Source organism: Sus scrofa, chromosome 6 (genome assembly GCF_054392235.1).
Source record: "Sus scrofa isolate SSC_HxYL_T2T_F1_AM1 chromosome 6, Sscrofa_HxYL_maternal_Yorkshire_Landrace_v2.0, whole genome shotgun sequence".
Classification (NCBI taxonomy): domain Eukaryota; kingdom Metazoa; phylum Chordata; class Mammalia; order Artiodactyla; family Suidae; genus Sus; species Sus scrofa.
The window spans coordinates 92,505,392-92,525,153 of record NC_139388.1 but is presented as its reverse complement, the minus strand read 5'-3'; the positions used below and the strand labels follow the sequence as shown (position 1 = coordinate 92,525,153).

Genomic DNA, 19,762 nt, shown 5'->3' with positions numbered 1-19,762 from the left:
CCCCCCACAGTACTTGCTGGTCCTCCCTTCCAGTACATGCTGGTCCTCCCCCCAGTATTTGCTGGTCCTCCCTTCCAGTACATGCTGGTGCTCCCCCAGTACATGTTGGTCCTCCCTTCCAGTACATGCTGGTCCTCCCCCAGTACATGCTGGTCCTCCCCCCAGTACATGCTGGTGCTCCCCGAGTATCTGCTCGTCCTCCCCCAGTACATGCTGGTCCTCCCCAGTACATGCTGGTGCTCCCCCAGTACATGCTGGTGCTCCCCCAGTACATGTTGGTCCTCCCTTCCAGTACATGCTGGTCCTCCCCAGTACATGCTGGTGCTCCCCCAGTACATGCTGGTCCTCCCCACCAGTACCCCCCCAAAACATCCCCCCGTGGGCGCACCGAGATGTCAGAAGCGCCTCCATTCCGGCCATGTCCCAGTCTGCAGTGCGGACTCCAGCAGGCTCCTGTGGAGGGATGCGCCCGTAAACGCGTGCTCTAGAGCCGCCCCCCACTCCCCAGGAGGGAGACCCTAGGTTGGGCCCAGAAGGGATCCTGAGGCTGTGAGGGAGCCTGGAGCCAGTGGGGAAGGGACATCTGAGAAAGGAACGAGGAGAGCAGCCAAAATGATCAGTGCAGAGCAGGGGTGGGGATGGGGAGCCTTGGCCATGGGACCAAGGGTCAGTGGGGCTGCAGGGCCGCCTGTCTGCCCGCAGAGGCATCTAAGTGTCAGGGCTGTCAGAGCCGCCCAGGTGGGCCACCTTGGACTTTCCTGGGGAGAGCTTGTAACAGGGTCAACTCCCTAGGCAGAGGCCAGGGTCCAAGGTCTGCCTGACACTGTGGGCTTTGCTGGGGCCAGTGTGGGGAGTAGGGTATTTCCTGGGCCTGGGTTAAAGGATCCAGGGTTGCCACAGCTGTGGCTTGGATCCTGGTCTGGGAAGTCTGTATGCCTCGGGGTATCCACAAAAGATACCAACAAAAACAAAACCAACAAAAATTCCTCAGGCGTCTCCACTGTGCAGTCAAGTTTGAGGCCCAGTATTTTGAGCGATTATTGAATAAAATCTTCCCACTTTATAGTTGAGAAAACTGAGGTCCCATCTGCATCTGCACCTGTGATGCAACCATCAGCCACCCAAAACTCAGCCATCAGCTCCCCTTGCCAAGTTCAGGTCCTGGTGAGAGCCCCCCACTGCCCAGCCCCTTTCCTCCTCCGCACACCTGAGCTCAGGTCCCACGGTGCAGCAGATGGAGGCGGGAGGGAAGCCATTGAAAGTGGAGGTCATGACATTCGTGTAAGCGCCCATGGTGGGGAAGACCAGCCAGTCACCCACGTTCAGCTCCGGCAGCTGCAGCTCCTCCAAGAAGAGCTTGTCAAAGGCATCACACGTAGGGCCGAAGAGGATGCAGGAGAAGAGCGGTGGCTCCGGGCCGAGCTCCTGCAGGGACATGGCCGGGGGCGGGGGATGGGGGGGTCAGAGAAGGAAGAGCCCTCCCCTGCCCATCCCTCCACCCAGCTGGCAGGGTATGCCCTCTGTCATTCACCCACACTGACCAGTTCCTGGGTGGTCCCTATGTCTTAGACACTTCTCAACCCTGCCCTCATGGAGCTTGTGTTCTAGAGACATATTCCTGCCAAGTCACAGGTGCAGATGCAGATGGGACCTCAGTTTTCTCAACTATAAAGTGGGAAGGTTTTATTCAATAATTGCTCAAAATACTGAGCCTCAAACTTGGTTACACAGTGGAAACGCCTGAGGAATTTTCGTTGGTTTTGTTTTTGTTTTCTTTTTTGGCCACCCCCAGTCATATGGAGTTCCCAGACCAGGATCCCAGCCACAGCTATGGCAACACTGGATCCTTTAACCCACTATGCTGGGCAGGGGATGGAACACGTGTCCTAGTGCTACAGAGATGCCTCCGATCCTATTGAGCCACAGCGGGAACTCTTGCCTAAGGAGTTTTAACAAAGGACTGTGCAAGAGTCCCAACCCATGAGAAATTCTTTATCAATGGTCTGGACCATGGTCTGGGCATAGGGGTGTTTTAAAACTTCCTAGATGATTCGAAGGTGAAACAAAGTTTGAGAATCTCTACCTCCTAAGTTTCCTGCATCTCCAAGATTCAAGGACTCTTAGGAGTTCCTATTGTGGCTCAGGGGCTTAAGAACCTGACTAGTATCCATGAGGATGTGGGTTCAATCCCTGGCCGTGCTCAGTGGGTTAAGGATCTGGTGTTGCTGCTAGGTCACAGAGGCAGCGCACGTCTGGCATTGCTCTGGCTGTGGCGTAGGCTGGTGGCTATGGCTCTGATTAGACCCTTAGGCCGGGAACTTCCATTTTAGAGTATGGCCCTTAAAAAAAAAAAAAAAAAAGTTGAGCCAAGATTCAAAGACTCTGGAGTTCCCACTGTGACACAGTAGAAACGAATCCGACTAGAAACCATGAGGTTGCGGGTTCAATCCCTGGCCTCGATCAGTAGGTTAAAGGTCTGGCGTTGCCGTGAGCTGCAGTGTAGGTCGCAGATGCAGCTTGGATCTGGCATTGCTGTGGCTGTGGTGTAGGGCAACAGCTGTAGCTCTGATTTGACCCCTAGCCCGGGAACCTCCATATGCCGCAGGTGCAGCCCAAAAAAGCAAAAAAAAAAAAAAAAAAAAAAAGATTCAAGGATTCTGGATCCAAAAATGCAGTGATATAGAGGGGGTGTACATGGGAACACACACAGCCAAACAGATGCACACACACACCCCTACAGACTCATGGATCAGACGTCCGCCTTCCTGCACAGGTGCACATGGACAGGTCCATGCAGAGAAACACACACACAGAAGAGCGTATGCCAGTACACACGGGCACACATGCACATCCCAGTACATGCACATGCTGTGGCCATCTGCCAGAGCACTGATAACCTGAGCTCCTCCACCTCTCCCCCTCGCAAGCAGGAACCTGGCCTCTTGGGGCAGGGGGCTGGACCCAGTAGTCTCAGGTCAGGTCCAGGAGGCACCAGGACCCCACAAAGCTCTCCGAACCTTCACCACAATGGGTATCTTGGGTTCAGGATCCCGGAGGAAGACACGGAAGTCGCCGTAGTAGCCATCGTTGAGATAGTATAGCAGCTTTCGGTGGCCTCCTGTGAGCAGGCAGAGGTGAGCTCAGCCGGGTCTCAACGCCGATCCTCAACATCCGAGCCCAGCACCCCTGGGGGAGGCCTGACCCTCTGCCCAGCACTGGATAACCCGTTTTCTGCTCCAGACGTCGTGCCTGAAGCCATGCACAACTGGGGACTGTCTCCCATAAGAATGTTCCTCTCTGCTTCCCCCATAAGAATGTTCCTCCTCCTCCTAATAATAATTATAATGATAATATAACTAACATACCATGAGATATAAGCCCAGGCATCGTTCTAAGCTCTCTACATGTATTAAACTACTTAATCCTTTTAACTACACTCTGAGTACAGTTGAGAAAATGGACTTTCATCAGAAGTCACACAGGAGGTTGTGGCAGGGCTGGGATTTGTCCCCAGGACCCAGGGCTCAGGTTCTCTGCCCTCACCTTAGACCAGCTTCCCCGAGCACCTGCTACATGAGCCAAAACTGGGAGCAATAGTTTTTTCGTGACACGATTCCGTCATGCTTTTTCCTACAGATGGGCTGATTTGCCAGTTTTCTTCCTCAAAGGGGTACCCTCTAAACCACATTTTCTTATGTTATGTATTCTTTTTTTTTTTTCTTTTTTTAGGGCCACACCTGCAGCATATGGAATCTCCCAGGCTAGGGGTCAAGCCAGAGCTTCTGCTGCCTGCCTATGCCACAGCCACAGCAACGTGGGATCCAAGCCACATCTTCAACCTACACAACAGCTCATGGCAAACACCAGACCCTTAACCCAACAAGCAAGGCCATGGATCAAATCTGCATCCTCACAGACACTCTGTAGGGTTCTTAACCAGTTGAGCCACGATGGGAACTCCATTTTATTTTCTTTTTATGCTTTTTAGGGCTGCACCTGAAGCATGTGGAGGTTCCCAGGCTAGGGGTCGAATTGGAGCTACAACTGCCAGCCTACGCCACAGCCTCAGCAACGCGGGATCCGAGCTGCGTCTGCAACCTACACCACAGCTCATGGCAACGCCAGAGCCTCAACCCACTGAGCGAGGCCAGGGATCGAACCCGCAACCTCATGGTTCCCAGTCAGATTTGTTTCTGCTGTACCATGATGGGAACTCCGGGAACTCCATTTTCTGTATCCTTGATGCTCTGGCACCGGGGGCCCTGCTGATCCTGGAGAGACTGCTCTTCCCTGGGCTGGTTATTTCCTAGAGGTAGCAAACAACTGCCTTACACATGTGCCTTTCTTGTGCAGGCCAAGCAATCTAGCGCCCATGCCACAAACAGCCTCTTGGATGGAGTTCCCCTAGCTCGAGCCAAAACCCCTAAGGACCCCAGGGCAGTCTTTACACCCGCCACCCACCCACCAAAATTACTCAAACTGGCCAAAGCCAAACCTGCCTTTCCAGCTCACCCTGCCTCACCGCACCTCATCCATTCCTTCCCAGTAAAACCACAACAGAGGCTATCACCAGGCTTTCCCCTTGATGCTTCTGTGTCCTGACAGGCATGGCCCTTCCTCTCACTGCCCTGCCCACAGGGCCAGGCCTCTGGTTTCTAGGAATTGTGAGCAAAAATTTGTCCTTCGTGACAGTTATTTCCTGGTCTTACACAACCTGACCAAACAAACCCCAGGTACACTGAAAAACAGTACCCGACTCTGACAAGCAAAGGATGCAGCACAGTTGTCACCCCCCTCCGTTGAAACACTCTACCTCTGTGGATGTTGCTGAAGTAAGTGCAAGGCAGCTTTCTCCCCAGCTCCATCCTACTCCTGGTGTGGTTTGAGCTGGTGATCACCTATGACCCCCAGATCCTTTGGATGGGATCTACTGCCCAGCCAGTGTCTTCACAGCCATGCTCCCTTTGTCCTTAGAACATCTAAACTTGGGACTTTGCACTGATTGCTGTTAACACCGGGGGCACCGTGTCGCATTTGGGCATTTAGATGCCCAGATCTTCCTGAATATTGATGTTCTCCCTCTGGGTCTACTTCCCACCATCCCCTCCCCTCTTCCCAGCGTCTAGCACTGATCCCGTCTCCTGCTGCCACAGCCCCGAATTGGCCCTAAGTCATGAGAGGGAGTCAAGACATCCCCGAGGTCAAGAGCTCAGCTCTGCTTGGCAAGTTCTGCAAAGCCAAGGGCACCAGCCTTTGCGTCAGACTCAGGTCCAGCTGCCCTATCAACTAGGTGCGCTGCCTCCGACAAGTCACTTTCTCTGTCTGAGCCTCAGTGTCTCTCTCTCTCTGCAAAATGGGAATGACCTCAAACTACCTCACAGGGCTGTGGAGCAGAAAGGAGATAAAATATGTATTTCACACATAGTAGATACGTAATAATCGGCAGCTCTTGTTATTGTGCGAATAAAAATAATAAGTCCCCTCAATGCTACAGTTAGAGGATGGCTTGAAACCTTCTGCTTCCTCTCGCCATGTTCCTTCATGGGACATTTTGCGAAGAAACGCAATCAGCTGACACAAGTGCCTTCGGGATTACAAAGCTGTGGGCCAATCATTTAACAAAAGGACAAGGGAGGGAGTTCCCGTCTTTGCACAGTGGAAACGAATCCAACTAGGAACCATGAGGTGGTGGGTTCAATCCCTGGCCTCGCTCAGTGGGTTAAGGATCTAGCATTGCTGTGAGCTGTGGTGTAGGTCACAGACACAGCTCGGATCTGGCATTGCTATGGCTCTGGCGTAGGCTGGCAGCTTTGGCTCTGATTAGACCCCTAGCCCAGGAACCTCCATATGCCACAGGTGCAGCCCTAAAAAGACAAAAAAAAAAAAAAAAAGGATAAGGGAGGAGAATAAAGGAAGTTATAAATATTTAGATATCAGTTATCAGAAAGCCACAGAGAATAAAGAGGACTAAGCCAGCGAGGGAGATCTCTTCACACTCTCTATCTCGTCATGAAATGTAGTTTCTGATTAGCTCGCTTTGTGAGAGGAGCAAACCCAGCCTACCCCTGCCACAAAAATAACAATCATAAACTCTTCTAGGAGTTCCTGCTGTGGCACAGTGGGTTAAGGATCTGGCGTTGCCACAGCTGTGGCATAGGTCACAGCTACAGCTTGGATATGATCCCTGGCCCGGGAACTACCACATGCTACAGGTGCAGCCGAAAAGAAAAAAAAAAAAAAAACCACCACCACCAACCAAAAAACCTCTTCTGCGGTGGTTGACCTCTATTGTCAAAGGTTGACCCTGTAGGTGTCACCCTTAACCTTCAAGCCATGATAACATTATAGCCTTCTGATTTGTTGTAAGAATTTGTATTTACTCATTATACTTTGGGGTGTAAGAATTTATACCTGCTAGAAAACGCTTACTGGGCAAGTTTAAGTTGCACACTAGCACAATGGTGTCCATGAACCTCATGGGCTGTTTTCTGTGACTTCCCCTCCATAAACGAAATAGAAATCCATTAGCTACTTAAGAAGAATGAAGACCCTCTGTCTTGGTTCTCACCTCTCAGTCTAGTTGAGAACAACAAACTAGTGATACTAGGAGTTCCTGTTGTGGCTCAGTGGTTAACAAATCCGACTAGGAACCACGAAGTTGTGGGTTCAGTCCCTGGCCTCGATAGGTGGGTTAAGGATCTGGCATTACCATGAGCTGAGGTGTAGGTTGCAGACACGGTTCGGATCTGGCGTTGCTGGGGCTGTCGTGTAGGCCAGCAGCTACAGCTCCAATTCGACCCCTAGCCTGGGAACCTCCGTATGCCGTGGGTGTGGCCCTAAAAAGCAAAAAAAAAAAAAAAAAAGTGATACTAACAGGTTCATTCCTATACCCCTTTGAAGCTTCTTTCCTGCTAATTAGGCACTCCAGGGTGGAGCCCGGACCCTCTGCCCACCCTCCTCCGCCCCCCAAAGGCCAGGGGACACTTAGACATTGGCCTGCCCACCCACCGGGCTGCACCACAGCCTTCTTGGCAATGATGTTGACAGCGATCGTGCAGACAGGCGCTGCGTAGAAGCGACCAGGCTCCGCGATGATTTCGACACCACTGCCCTCGGGGAAGTCCTGGGCCAGGGTGGCGTTGATCACTCCTGCCATCTGCAAGGACAGACACAGCCCCTAATGTGGCCAGGCCCTATGCAGGGGCTTTACCTGCATTGTCTCCATTCCCTGGACTGCACTGTGGGGACGTGTTATCATCTCCATTTTGCTAGGGAGGAAACAGGTAGAGACTGTGGCCCAGGGAGTTCCTGTTGTGGCTCAGTGGTAACGAATCCAACTAGTATCCATGAGGACATGGATTCGAAGCCTGACCTCACTCATTGGGTTAAGGATCCAGTGTTGCGGTGAGCTGTGGTGTAGGTCGCAGATGTGCTCAGATCCCACATTGCTGTGGCTGTGGTGCAGGTCGGCAGCTGCAGCTCTGATTGGACCTCTAGCCTGGGAACTTCATATGCCATGGGTGCAGACTTAGAGAGACAAAAAAAAAAAAAAAAGAAAGGAAGAAAGGAAGGAAGGAAGGATAGGAAAGGAAGGAAAAAAGGAAGAAAGAAGAAACTGTGGCCCAGAGAGGGGAAGTAACTCATTCAAGGGGAAACAGCAAGTGTATAGGCTATAGCACCCTGAGTTGTCTGAATCTGGACCCATTTAAATTAACACACAGTCAGCAAAGACGTCATGGCTCAGTGGTTAATGAATCTGACTAGAAAACATGAGGTTTCAGGTTTGATCCCTGGCCTCACTTAGTGGGTTAAGGATCCAGCGTTGCCTTAAGCAGTGGTGTAGATTGCAGATGAGTTGCTGTGGCCGTGGTGTAAGCCAGCAGCTGTAGCTCCGATTAGACCCCTAGCCTGGGAACCTCCATATGCCATGGGAGCAGCCCAAGAAAAGACTAAATAAATAAATAAAAATAAAAATAAGTTAATACACAGTCAGCAAAGATGAAATGTTCCCAGTCTCAGGGACAGCAAACTCCTACCTGACTATAGCTTAACTGGAGACAGCAACTAATGTGTCTAAAGAAAGACACGGAGCCAGATACACACGTCTTCTCATATATGCTCATAGACCGTGTAAATATTGTCAGACAAAGAGCTCTCAAAAAGACAAATCCAGCTACATACACACGTACGACTCACTGTTACACAAGCTCCCAGTGCACAAACACACAGACTCTGTCCCCTAATCCCAGGCTGAGGCACCAGCTCCCTCTCATCCTCCCCTTACTTCTTCAAACTTAGGGTCGAGGCCCTCCTCTCCAGGGAAGCCCCCTCCGATGTCCAGGAAATTCATGTCATGCCCGATCCTGAGGCCCATCTCAAACAAACACCGGCAGTCGGCAATGGCCTGCTTGAAACTGTTGGGTGTCTGGCAGCTGGAGCCAACGTGGAAGCTGAACACATGTCAAGTGACATGCAGAGAAGCACACATGAAAACACAAGGGTCAGTAGGAAGAGAGGCACAGTCAGAAACATCGATGTATGGTCACCCTTGAGTCGTGGCACTCATGGTGAACTTGAGTGGTGGTCACCTCTCTTAGCTGCCCCCTCCAAGGGCCCCATTGCAGGGGCTCCCCTCCTCTTCCCCCCTGGAAGGTATGTGCTCAGAATCCCAAATCCCCACACCTACGAGCAGGGCGGGCAGAGGAACCTATTAGGGCCAGGTGGGGTATAGCCAGTGCAAAAGTCCTGGGGGCACCGTAATACTAAGTAATCAAGATAAATAACATTTAATGCCATAGCTGTAAAGAGCAAAATTTATTCAAAAACACCCATAATGAATGAAATATTATGAATGTAAATAAAGATAAGATTGGTAACAGTGATTGGAACACTGAAGAACAAGGAAAAATCAGAAACCCCCCATCCCGTCTTTAGTTCAAATTTTGATGTTTTCCTCCTCATGAATTTTTTTGCATTACTTCTGAATTTTTTCAGGAGTTCCCATTGTGACTTGATGGGTTAAGAAGCTGACATAGTATCCATGAGGTTGAGGGTTTGATCCCTGGCCTGGCTCATTGGGTTAAAATCCTGCGTTGCTGTGGCTGTGGTGTAGGCTGGCAGCTGCAGCCCTGATTCTACACCTAGCTGGAAACTTCCATATGCCACAGACACAACTGTAAAAAAAAAAAAAAATTCAAATATGGTATTAAAATGTTATTCATCTATGAGTTCTAAGTTTTTTGGCATCCCCTTAAATTTTGCTCCCAAGGCTAGTGCCTCCTTTGCCCCACCCTAGTCCCAAATAGCACTCAGCTTCTCACTGAGGACAGATGTGCATCTTGAGGTCCAGAGGCACCAGTACTGAGTGAAGGGCACTCAGTGAGTTGAAGGCTGGAGACAGGCCGTGGAAACCAGGTAGGGAAAGCCAGCGCACTTACCTGGTTCCAACCACCGCCACCCCCAGGTCTCTGGCGGACTTGAGCAGATGTTCACATAGCTCCAGCCTGGCCCCAAACTTGGTGCTCAGAGAGAAGATGCTTTCGCTGTCCTGGGTCCACAGCCGGAGGACCAGCCTGGGACAAGGGCATGAGGGAACCGAGGGTTTCTTAGGCACATGATCCCAGAGGCCTGGATGTGTTCAACCCCATCCCCAATTCCCCTCCATCTTCCCACCCACCCCTGCCTAGTTCCTCCAGACTGACCAGCCACAGTGTCCCAAGGAATGAATGCCCACTAATTGAAGACTTTTGCCCAGGCAAGAAAAACAGGAAAAGGACACAATTATAAATATACCTTCCACATGCCTCCATGCCACAGGATCAGCTATTTAAATAACTTTCCCAAGACCACACAGCATGTGACAAATGAATCTGAAATGGGAGCCCTGGTCTCCCCAACTCCAGGGGGAGAGCTTTTGCCATGAGGTCGCCTAATGCCAGACCCCCTAATGCAAGGCTCTGCCCAGGGTCCATGCAGACATGGGCACCAGTGTGCAGCAGGGAAGGCATCGGGCCACTGACCCAAATCCTTGTTCTTTGCTCCTGGGGGCTGGTGCCAGTCACTGCATGGGACCACCTCCACCTGGTTCCTGCAGCTCAACCCCATCTCCGGAGCCCCAGACTTGCTGTGTCTGCTCCGCCTGTCCACACCCCACTGCTGGTCTCACCTGGCCCCCGGGTAGTGCTGAGCCACCTTGATTAGCTCCTCCTCGCTGTCAAAGGTCAAGAGCTGCACCCCGTGGTGGGCGGCGTACAGGATGTGCGAGACAGGTTTGCAGGGGTTGGCGTAGATGATGCGTGAGGGGGGCACGCCCAGACCCAGCACCTGCTCCAGCTCCCCCTGGCATGGGTGACAGCCAGAGTAAGGGGCTGCCCCACTGCCTCTTTACTCTCTGGGGGCAGGAACCCTGGGTATGAGCGAAAGGGGCTGCCCTTGACCGAACCCCTACTGTGCAGAGTACCGAGCACAAATCACGCTCTTTAGGCTTCTAGACTATTCTAAGGAAAGTATAGTTGTTCTTATTTTATTTTACTTTTGTTTTTTAGGGCTGCACCTGCAGCATATGGAAGTTCCCAGCCTAGGGGTCGACAGCCACAGTAATGCAAGATCTGAGCCGAGTCTGCGACCTACACCACAGCTCACGGCCATGCTGGATCTTTAACCCACTGAGCGAGGCCAGGAATCGAACCCATGTCTTCATGGATACTAGTCAGATTCGTTTCCACTGCGCCGCAACGGGAACTCCTGTCCCCATTTTAAAGATGAGAAAACAGAAACTCAGGTGAAATGGCTATGCTGGGACAGGGGACTGTGGCTTCAAGCTTATGCTTTCCCTCATTCCCTTAGCCTGTCTGCCTTAGTCACCTGGACCAGAGGAAGGTGAACCACTCATAGTTCATTCATGTATTCCTTCCAAAACAAGTGAGGATCACACGTATCAGCCACTGTTCTTGGCATTGCAGGCCCAACTCCGGGATCCTGGCCACTGGCTTTTGTTCCCCAGGAAGGGTCGGGTCTGTAAACGAGGCAACCAGCTGAGCCCAGGCTCACCTGACTGGCACAGTCGAAGCCGGTGCCCAGGGCGGCCAGGACACGCAGCACCCAGGGGTTGTTGTTGCACTTCACAGCATAGAAGGGTGAGACCCTCGGCAGGGCCTGGTGGAAGAGCTGGTGGCGTCTGGGCAGCACGTCCAGGTTGGCCACCATGAAGGGGTCTTGGACATCCTGCCAGGACAGGGAAAGAGGGAGGGCAGGCTGGGGAGTGGCTTGTCTCATCTAATCCTCAAAGCAACTCTATGGGGTAAAAACCATCACTGTTGCCATCTCAAAGGTGGGGAAACAAAGACTCAGAAAAAGGACATCACTGGCTCAAGGTCACACGGCAAGTACAGGATCTGATGCCAGACCTTCTAGCTCTTAAAGCAAGGGGACAGGAGTTCCCGATCTGGCTCAGTGGTTAACACATCCGACTAGGAACCATGAGCTTGCGGGTTCGATCCCTGGCCTCGCTCAGTGGGTTAAGGATCCGGCGTTGCTGTAAGCTGTGGTGTAGGTTGCAGATGCGGCTCAGATCCCACATTGCTGTGGCTGTGGCTGTGGCGTAGGTGGCAGCTATAGCTCTGATTAGACTCCTAGCCTGGGAACCTCCATATGCCACAGGTACAGCCCTAGAAAAGACAAAAAATAAAATAAAATAAAAGTGGGGGGGGACAAAAGGGCCACAAGAAGTTGGATTTAACCCTCAACCTACTGGCTTGGCAGTGGGTAAAACTCCTAGTGATGGGGTGGGGAGGGAGCTAGAAGGGGACAGAATTGTATCATCATCCCCAGTACAACGGAGCCTAGGAATAAGACGCAGGAAACTGACATAAAACCACAAAACAGAAAGTCTTATTTTTTGCCCACCAGAGTAGGGTCGGAGACTCACCCTCTCCCCCGCTGCCCCTCCCGACACATCCCTCCTACCCCATCGGAGAGCTCCCTGATCTTCTTCAGAACCACCTGCCAGGCAGTCTCCCCAGGCTCCAGGAGGATGAGATCCTTTGGCCACATGCTTCCAGGGCTTTCTCCACTCTCCTTTGAGGTCCCAACAGGGGCGCTCATCCCGAGCACTCCACCTAAGCCCTCGGCCAGGCACTGTTCCGACATCCTGGAAAGGGCTTGCTCTGAGGACCCAGCCTCTTCCCTCCGCCTCGCTCCCCGCTGGCCCTGAAGCCAGAATTCCCAGGCCAGTAAGCCTCCCACTGAGCCACACAGAGCTCCATGGAGCGCTGGTGAACGTTCCCATCTGCAAAATGGGCTACTGGCCCTGCCCAGCCTGCTTCAGAGATGGGGAAGGGGACCAAGCAAGATGTTCAGGCCGTGCACACAGAGCAGAGGGTTGGATTCCTTTTTCAGGCTCCTCCACACAGGTGCTCCTGTTCATAGATGAGAAAACTGAGGCGCAGAAATGATACATGTCAAGTCCAGGATCTTCAGATTGTAGGGCTCAGAGCCAGGACCTATGAGATGATCTAGGTCCAAAGTCTCCATTCTACACACAAGGACGAGAGACCCAGAGAGAGGAAGGGACTTTCTGAGGCCACCCAATGGTTGGTGGCAGAGCTGGGACTGGCACCTGGGCTCCCTAGAGCAGCCACTGGAACTGCTGCCAGCCACGCATCCTTGAGACCTAAGCGAGGGCGGCCTGCAGGCAGAGTCCTTCTGCTTCTGCACTTGGGACTGTACCCCCGTGGCCCTCACACCACAGCCACACCCACCTGGTGCCGATCATGACCTGCTTCCTCAGGCACAGCCCAGGCGACTGGTATCTGCAGGGTCTGGGCTTCGGTGAAATCCCACAGGAAGAGCAGAACCCCTGCCCCCATCTCAAGGCCCAGAGCAAGTACCAGCCCAGGCCATCCCTCCAAACCTTGGGCAGCCCTGCCTGCTCAGCCCAGACCCCCCAGGTCCCAAGAACTAACCCTCCCCTGTCACCCACGCGACAGGATCACCGAGCGAGGTCAAACTCCTGTTGCAAGGGAAGGTCAGCAAGAGTCAGAGTAGCCCCCCCCCACCGGGAACCCTGTCATCCACACTTCCCACCGCACAGACAGAACCCCCAAGGGCCCCGAGGTCTCCAGAGGACTCAGCAAACCTGGAGGAGGTCTGGGGGTAGAACCGGGCCTCACACTCCAGTCCCAGGCTGGTTCCACTGTCTCAGAGCGAGAGCTGCTCTCTCCTGGTGCTGCGCCTCTTAAATATCCCTCGCTGGAAGTTTCTCTGAATGGACAAGTGAGCTGTCTGTGTCACCCAGTGTCTAGTCATATCCCCCTCCTTGGCTCCACCTCCTCTTTATGTGGGCTGACAAGGTCTCTGTGACATGCTGGCCCTCTCAGCCTGAAGCCATCATCTTGGGGCCAGCTGGCCTCTGGCATGTTGCCTGACATCTCCTGACAACTCACACCCACCTCTGTGCTGGACCCACTTTCATGCTGGGACCCACCTCTGTGCTGGACCCACTTTCGTGCTGGGACCCACCTCTGTCCTGGACCCACTTTTGTGCTGGACCAACCTCTGCACTGGACCCACCTCTGTGCTGAGACCCACCCCTGTGCTGAGACCCACCCCCTCTGCCAGCCTGCTCCTGCCCTGACTCCTCTCTTCTGCCAGCCCTGCCTTGGCATTCTGCTCCCTGGGGCCCGCCAACCCTTTTCCCTCCCACCAGAGCCAAGGTCCCCCACCTCACCCCCGTCACCCTCAGGCTCTGAGGCCTGAGACATCTAGGAAAGAGCAACAGGTGGAGCCGGGATTGCGGTGAGAGACTCGCTCTAGGACCAGGAGTAAATCCCTTAAACTCTAGGGGCCTTATTAACCGCATCTGTAAACCGGTGGGTGAGAAGAATGAGCTGGATAAGGCCTTCTTTCTGTGATTCCAAACAAGATGGTGCTGTCCAGGCTTTTCTAGAGCTTCCCCACACACACCCTCACCCCAGATCAATTTAGGTAGGACCGACTTCTAGTTCTGCCTCTTAGGCGCTGTAAGACCTTAGGCAGATGACCTTGTCTCTGGGGGCCTCAAGATAGAGGGGCATAACATCCATATGGACCAACAGGGTGGGCAAGAGGATTAAATGAGATGAACAAGCTAACAATGCCTGCAAAGAGTTTAGCCAAGTGCCAGCATATAACAGTTATGAAAATAACAAGAATGGCGGGGCGGGGTGGGGGGGGAGGTGGGAATTTGCTGAGCTTCGAAGGCAATGTAACAGTGTTCCTGTTGTGGCACAGCAGAAATGAATCCGACCAGAATCCATGAGGTTGCATGTCTGATCCCTGGCCTCTCTCAGTGGGTCAGGGATCCTGTGTGGCTGTGCGCTGTGGTGTAGGTCGCAGACACAACTCGGATCTGGCATGGCTGTGGCTGTGGCTGTGGCTGTGGCCAGCAGCTGCAGTTCCATTTGACCCCTAGCCTGAGAATCTCCATATGCCACGGGCACGGCCCTTAAAAAAAAAAAAAAAAGTATAATACATGCCAAATGCTAGTATGATTTTATAGATGTAAAAATGGGAAATGGGAGCAAAGTGTGGCATCCAGAAAAAAAGGAACCCTTCTAATAAGATGATCTCAAATCCAGTCCTGATCTCATGCAAGCACTTGGACATGGAAAGGAATTCTGTTCTGTGCCAGCTTCCCCTTTCCTCCCACGTACACAGCCCTGAAGGATGCTCCATTTCTCAACCCCTCCAGATATGTACCCAGCCTGGTTAACTCCGTCTCTCTCCAAGGCTGCGGTGCTTGCTTGCCTTTCTTTCTTTCTTTTTATTCTTTTTGGCTGCGCCATGTCATGTGGAAGCTCCCCTGGCAGGGATCAAACCCACGTCACACCAGCGATCTGAGCCACAGCTGGATCCTTAACCCACTGCTGCTACAAGAGAATTCACAGTGCTTGCTTTCTTTTGCTGGAAACACTCTTCCATCACCTGTTCAAATCATGCATCCTTTTGCTCATGGGAATCAGTGGGTAAGGGTTAGATTCAAGGGTGGGTCCGCTAAGCTGCAAAGGCACCAAACCACCAGCAAATGCAAGGAGAGGTGAAAAGCCAGAGAAGAAAATTGAGCATCACCAAAATTCAGCCCGAGATTAGGAGTCAGACTTCAGTATATAACACGGGGTGAGATGATACTCATGTTATCACTTCTCATGATCGGCCTGGCTTTCGGAGCAGGCGGGCCTGATACACTAGAGGGCCTTTGCTTTGCAAGAAAGCCTGCAAGTCTGGGCAGAACTGAATTGCTTAAGACAGAAAGGAGAGGTGAGGTCACCAGCAGGGCCTCCTGCTACCAGCAGGCTCATACTTCTACTCTCTCTCTGCACAACTTCCCCCTGAATGAATGTTCAAAAGATATTTAAGGAATATGGATTTAATGCTGGACCAATGGGATGCCCGCATGTAAAACTTCACACCATACAGGCAGGTTAACTCAAAACGGATGAAAGACCCAAAATAAGAGCTCAAACTATAAAACACTTAGAAGACAAGATAAAAGTTTATTCATGTCCTCAGGTTAGCAGTGGTTCCTTTTTCTTTTTCTTTTTGGCTGTGCCTGAGGCATGTGGAAGTTCCTAGGCCAGGGTTTAAACCTATGCCACAGCAGTGACCCAAGCCACTGCAGCAGCAATGCCAGATCCTTAACCTGCTGCTCCACAAGAGAACTCCTAGGCAATGGTTTCTTAAATATGACACCAGAGGCAATGGGAAGAGAGTGTTAGTGAGTCCAGGACTCATTTTTGGAGTGACAAAAACCTTCAAACCTCAGTGATGGCTACACAACTCGGTGAAGATACAAAAACCCATGGAAGGGTATACTTTAAATGAGTGAAATGTCTGGTATGTGAATTAGATCTCAAAATACGTTTTTAAAAGAGACTATTGGAGTTCACGTCTTGGCTCAGTGGTTAACGAATCCGACTAGGAACCATGAGGTTGCGGGTTCCATCCCTGGCCTCACCCAGTGGGTTAAGGATCTGGTATTTAGCGTGAGCTGTGGTGTAGGTCACAGATGTGGCTCGGATCTGGTGTTGCTGTGGCTCTGGCCTAGGCCAGTGGCCACAGCTCCAATTAGACCCCTAGCCTGGGAATCTCCATACGTCCTGGGTGCAGCCCTAAAAAGACGAGACAAAAAATTAATTAATTAATTAATTAAAAGAGACTATTCATTTAAAGAGACATTGCAACAGTACTAAAATGCAGTGGGTCCATGTGTGTCAGTCCAGCCCTGGGTGAAGCAGTCAGAACACAGATCTTCCAAACCTGAGTGTGAGTCAAATCCAGAAACCTAGAAACTTTCTCTAAGCTTCTCTAACCTCAGGGCTCTCACCTAAAGAAAGGGCATCATGAGAGTTTCTGTTGTGACTCAGTGGGTTAGGAATCCAACAAATATCCTTGAAGTCACCAGTTCAATCTCTGGCCTCGCTAAGTGGGTTAAGGACCCAGAGTGGCCATCAGCTGTGGCCTAGGTTGTAGATGTGGCTCAGATATGGTGTTGCTATGGCTGGGGTGTAGGCCGGCAGCTGCAGCTTCAGTTTGACCCCTAGCCTGGAAACTTCCATATGCTGCAGGTGAAGCCCTAAAATAAAAAATAAAATTTTTAAAAATCTGTTGGGAATCCCAGGTCCAGCAAATGAAATTCCAAATATCTTAGAGTCAGCCAAATAGAAACTAACTTCCCCTTCATACCATACTGTGTTCTTGGTTCCAATGAACCTGAAATCCTGAGCCACAAGGAGCCCTTTTGTCCCAGTTCATTACCATGCCAACCGCTCCTCTACATTTTCTTATTCTCATCTGAAGGTGGGGGGTCTTCACTCACCTAGTAGCATCTGATCCCCAGAGCTGGTAGAGTCCTCCTAGGCCAGAGATGTCAATGGGGGTTCTTACCCCCTGCCCACAGCTGAACCCCTGCTGGAGCAACCAGGGGACTGGGGTTGAAGTTCAATTGTCTCTCTTAGGGTAGAAGTTCAGGGTCTGTGGTGACGTGGCAGATTCCTTTTACTTGAGCTGGGACGCTGATGTGCACACACTTGAAGGCAAGGTGGACACTAACAGAGCCCTTAGCCAGCGTGGTGACAAAACCAGAGGACGTTGATGGGGAGTTGTAACCACCCCATAATTAACCAGCAGAAAGGCATCCAACAAAGGGCCTTGAGACCACATAATTCTCCCCATTAGTCTTCAGCTGACCTCAAAAAGGGAACCGTAGCCCTTGCATAAGACGCAGGATTACAATAATCACTCATAATCTCTTAATTCCACCTGCTTCCCCTGTAGTGAGAAAATTCTTACTTGACTGTGACAGGGAAGAACATATTAGGCATATGCAGGGGCTTTCCTGTAAGAGTTCCTTGTGCTGTTTCAGCTTCGGTTTCCTCATCTGCAAAACTGGGTTGATAAAAGTTACCTGGCAGCCAGGCAGAGGCTATTTACCCACCCTTAACAGAGTGTGGATTACGTTTTTTGCATTTTTTACTATTACAGCAGAACTGCAATAAACACCCTTGTACGTGCCCCCTAGGTTTCTCTGATCATGGGTGTTTTCATCTCCAAGCTTATCCAATGTTGCCACATTTCCCTCCAAAGTGATGGCGCCAATGTATACTCCTGCCAGAAATAAGGGGGTTCCTATTTCTGGAGAATCAAGTAAAAGTTATTACTTCCTTCTTTCTCTTATCAAAAATTTTTGCAGGCTAAGAATGTACTCTCCCCCAGTCATTCCATTTCTAGTTAGGAAAACTGAGGCCTTTGCCCCAGATTTGCTCCCAGCATGGAAAGGTCCTCTGCTAAGCCTGCAGTGTTCAGGAAGCATCTGTGTCTGCTCTCTGACAGCTCAAGGCTGTCCCTGGTTTTATATTCTAAAAGGAAGAGAGGTGGGATTTCCTGTTGTGGCTCAGCAGTATTGAGATCAACTGGTACCCACAAGGATGCAGGTACGATCTCCGGCCTTGCTCAGTGGGTTAAGGATCCAGCATTGCTGTGAGCTGCGGTATTGATCACAGACATGGCTCAGATCTGGGCGTTGGCTGTGGCTGTGGCAGAGGCTGGTGGCTGCAGCTCTGATTTGACCTCTAGCCTGGGATCTTCCATATGCCGCGACTGGGGCCCTAAAAAGAGAAAAATAAATAAAAGGAAGAGACGATCTTACGACGCCCTCATGACCTGCAAGTTGCATGTGGTCAGTTGAAATGACCTTACAAGTCCTTGAGAATAAAACCCAGATGGACCAAACTGGAGCACAAAGACAGTTTCCTGGATACTATAACCTGCTCTCTCACACAAAACGCTCCCCCCTGCCCCCTTAAGTAGAATTTCAGATAAATGAGGCCAAATTCCTGAACTCATGGAGGCCTGGAGGTACAGAGAAGGCTGGATGAGTACAGAAACTGTCCTGGTTTGCTCAGGACTGAGGGGGGCAGTCCCAGGATGCAGAACCTTCAGCGGTAGAACCAGGATCCATCTTAACACATTCCTGGAAAGAGCCAAAGAAGTGGGATGCAGTGGACAGTCCTTGGTGGCCTCCCAGCACCCATCGCCTATCTTCCCCATCATATCAGAATTTCCCAGCCATTAGAAGTTGAGTAATGCTAGAAGTTCCCGTCATGGCTCAGTGGTTAATGAATCCGACTAGGAACCATGAGGTTGCGAGTTCGATCCCTGGCCTTGATCAGTGGGTTAAGGATCCAGCGTTGCCAAGAGCTGTGGTGTAGGTCACAGATGCGGCTTGGATCCGAGTTGCTATGACTCTGGCGTAGGCCGGCGGCTACAGCTCTGATTAGACCCCTAGCCTGGGAACCTCCATATGCCGCGGGTGTGGCTCTAGAAAAGGCAAAAAGACAAAAATAATAATAATAAAGAAGTTGAGTAATGCTAATCTTACCTCTGGGTGGGGTGCCCATGGATGATGTCCCTACTTGACCTGAGGACCACAGAGAGAATTCAGAAAGTTCATGAACTCACATCGGAAAGTAATTACATTTTTATTTTTACCAGCTTCCTACTGAAATGTATCTTTCTCTCCAATTATGAATGTAGGTAGCAAACCACAGCCACATGAGCCGGTGTCTTTGCCACCAGTGGAAATCACAGATGTTCATATCACATCACCGTGGTTGCAGACATCTCTAAATTAGGGTAATTATTAAATTGGCTGCTCAATATATGTGGATCAAAATGTTCTCCTCTGATTCTCCTGCTAGACTGCTCGCCAATAGCAAGCAACTCTGTGCCCAGGAGATGTCCCGGCACCAGTGAGGGCTCCTGTTCTCACACTGGAGACCCACGTTCATCGCTTTCGAAAATCCTTCCGCCCCATCGTCCATTGATCAACAAGTGGGAGTAGGTAAGTCAAAGATCACTTCACTGTCAAACATTCTTTTTCTTTGGGTTTTTTGTTGTTGTGTTTTGTTTTGTTTTCTTTTGCTGCACCCACAGCATCCGGAAGTTTCTGGGCCATGGATCAAACTAGCTATGCCACAGAGATGAGCCGGATCATTAATCCACGCCATCACTGGGGGAATTTCAGGTGTTTAACAATCTTAAAACTAAGCAGGAGTTCCGCTTGTGACTTAGTGGTGACTAGCCCGACTAGTATCCGTGAGGACAAAGGTTTGATCCCTACCCTCAATCAGCTGGTTAAGGATCCAGCATTGCCAGGAGCTGTGGTGTAGGTCATAGGCTTAGTTCGGACCTGGCGTTGCTGTGGCCATGGTGTAGCCGGCAGCTACAG

General features: G+C 51.2%; 1 protein-coding gene across 1 annotated transcript; it reads right to left on the bottom strand.

The window, feature by feature from the left end:
* Positions 1–395: 395 nt before the first annotated feature.
* Positions 396–18,957, bottom strand: LOC100520618 (ornithine decarboxylase). Its single transcript, XM_084965705.1, has 10 exons — positions 18,914–18,957; positions 11,965–12,148; positions 11,050–11,223; positions 10,166–10,338; positions 9,438–9,572; positions 8,285–8,450; positions 7,009–7,156; positions 3,018–3,118; positions 1,208–1,425; positions 396–453 (listed from the first exon to the last, which is right to left on the bottom strand). The coding sequence occupies exons 2-10, from the start codon at positions 12,145–12,147 to the stop codon at positions 396–398; spliced, it is 1,356 nt and encodes a 451-aa protein (XP_084821831.1). The 5' UTR covers position 12,148; positions 18,914–18,957.
* Positions 18,958–19,762: the final 805 nt, after the last annotated feature.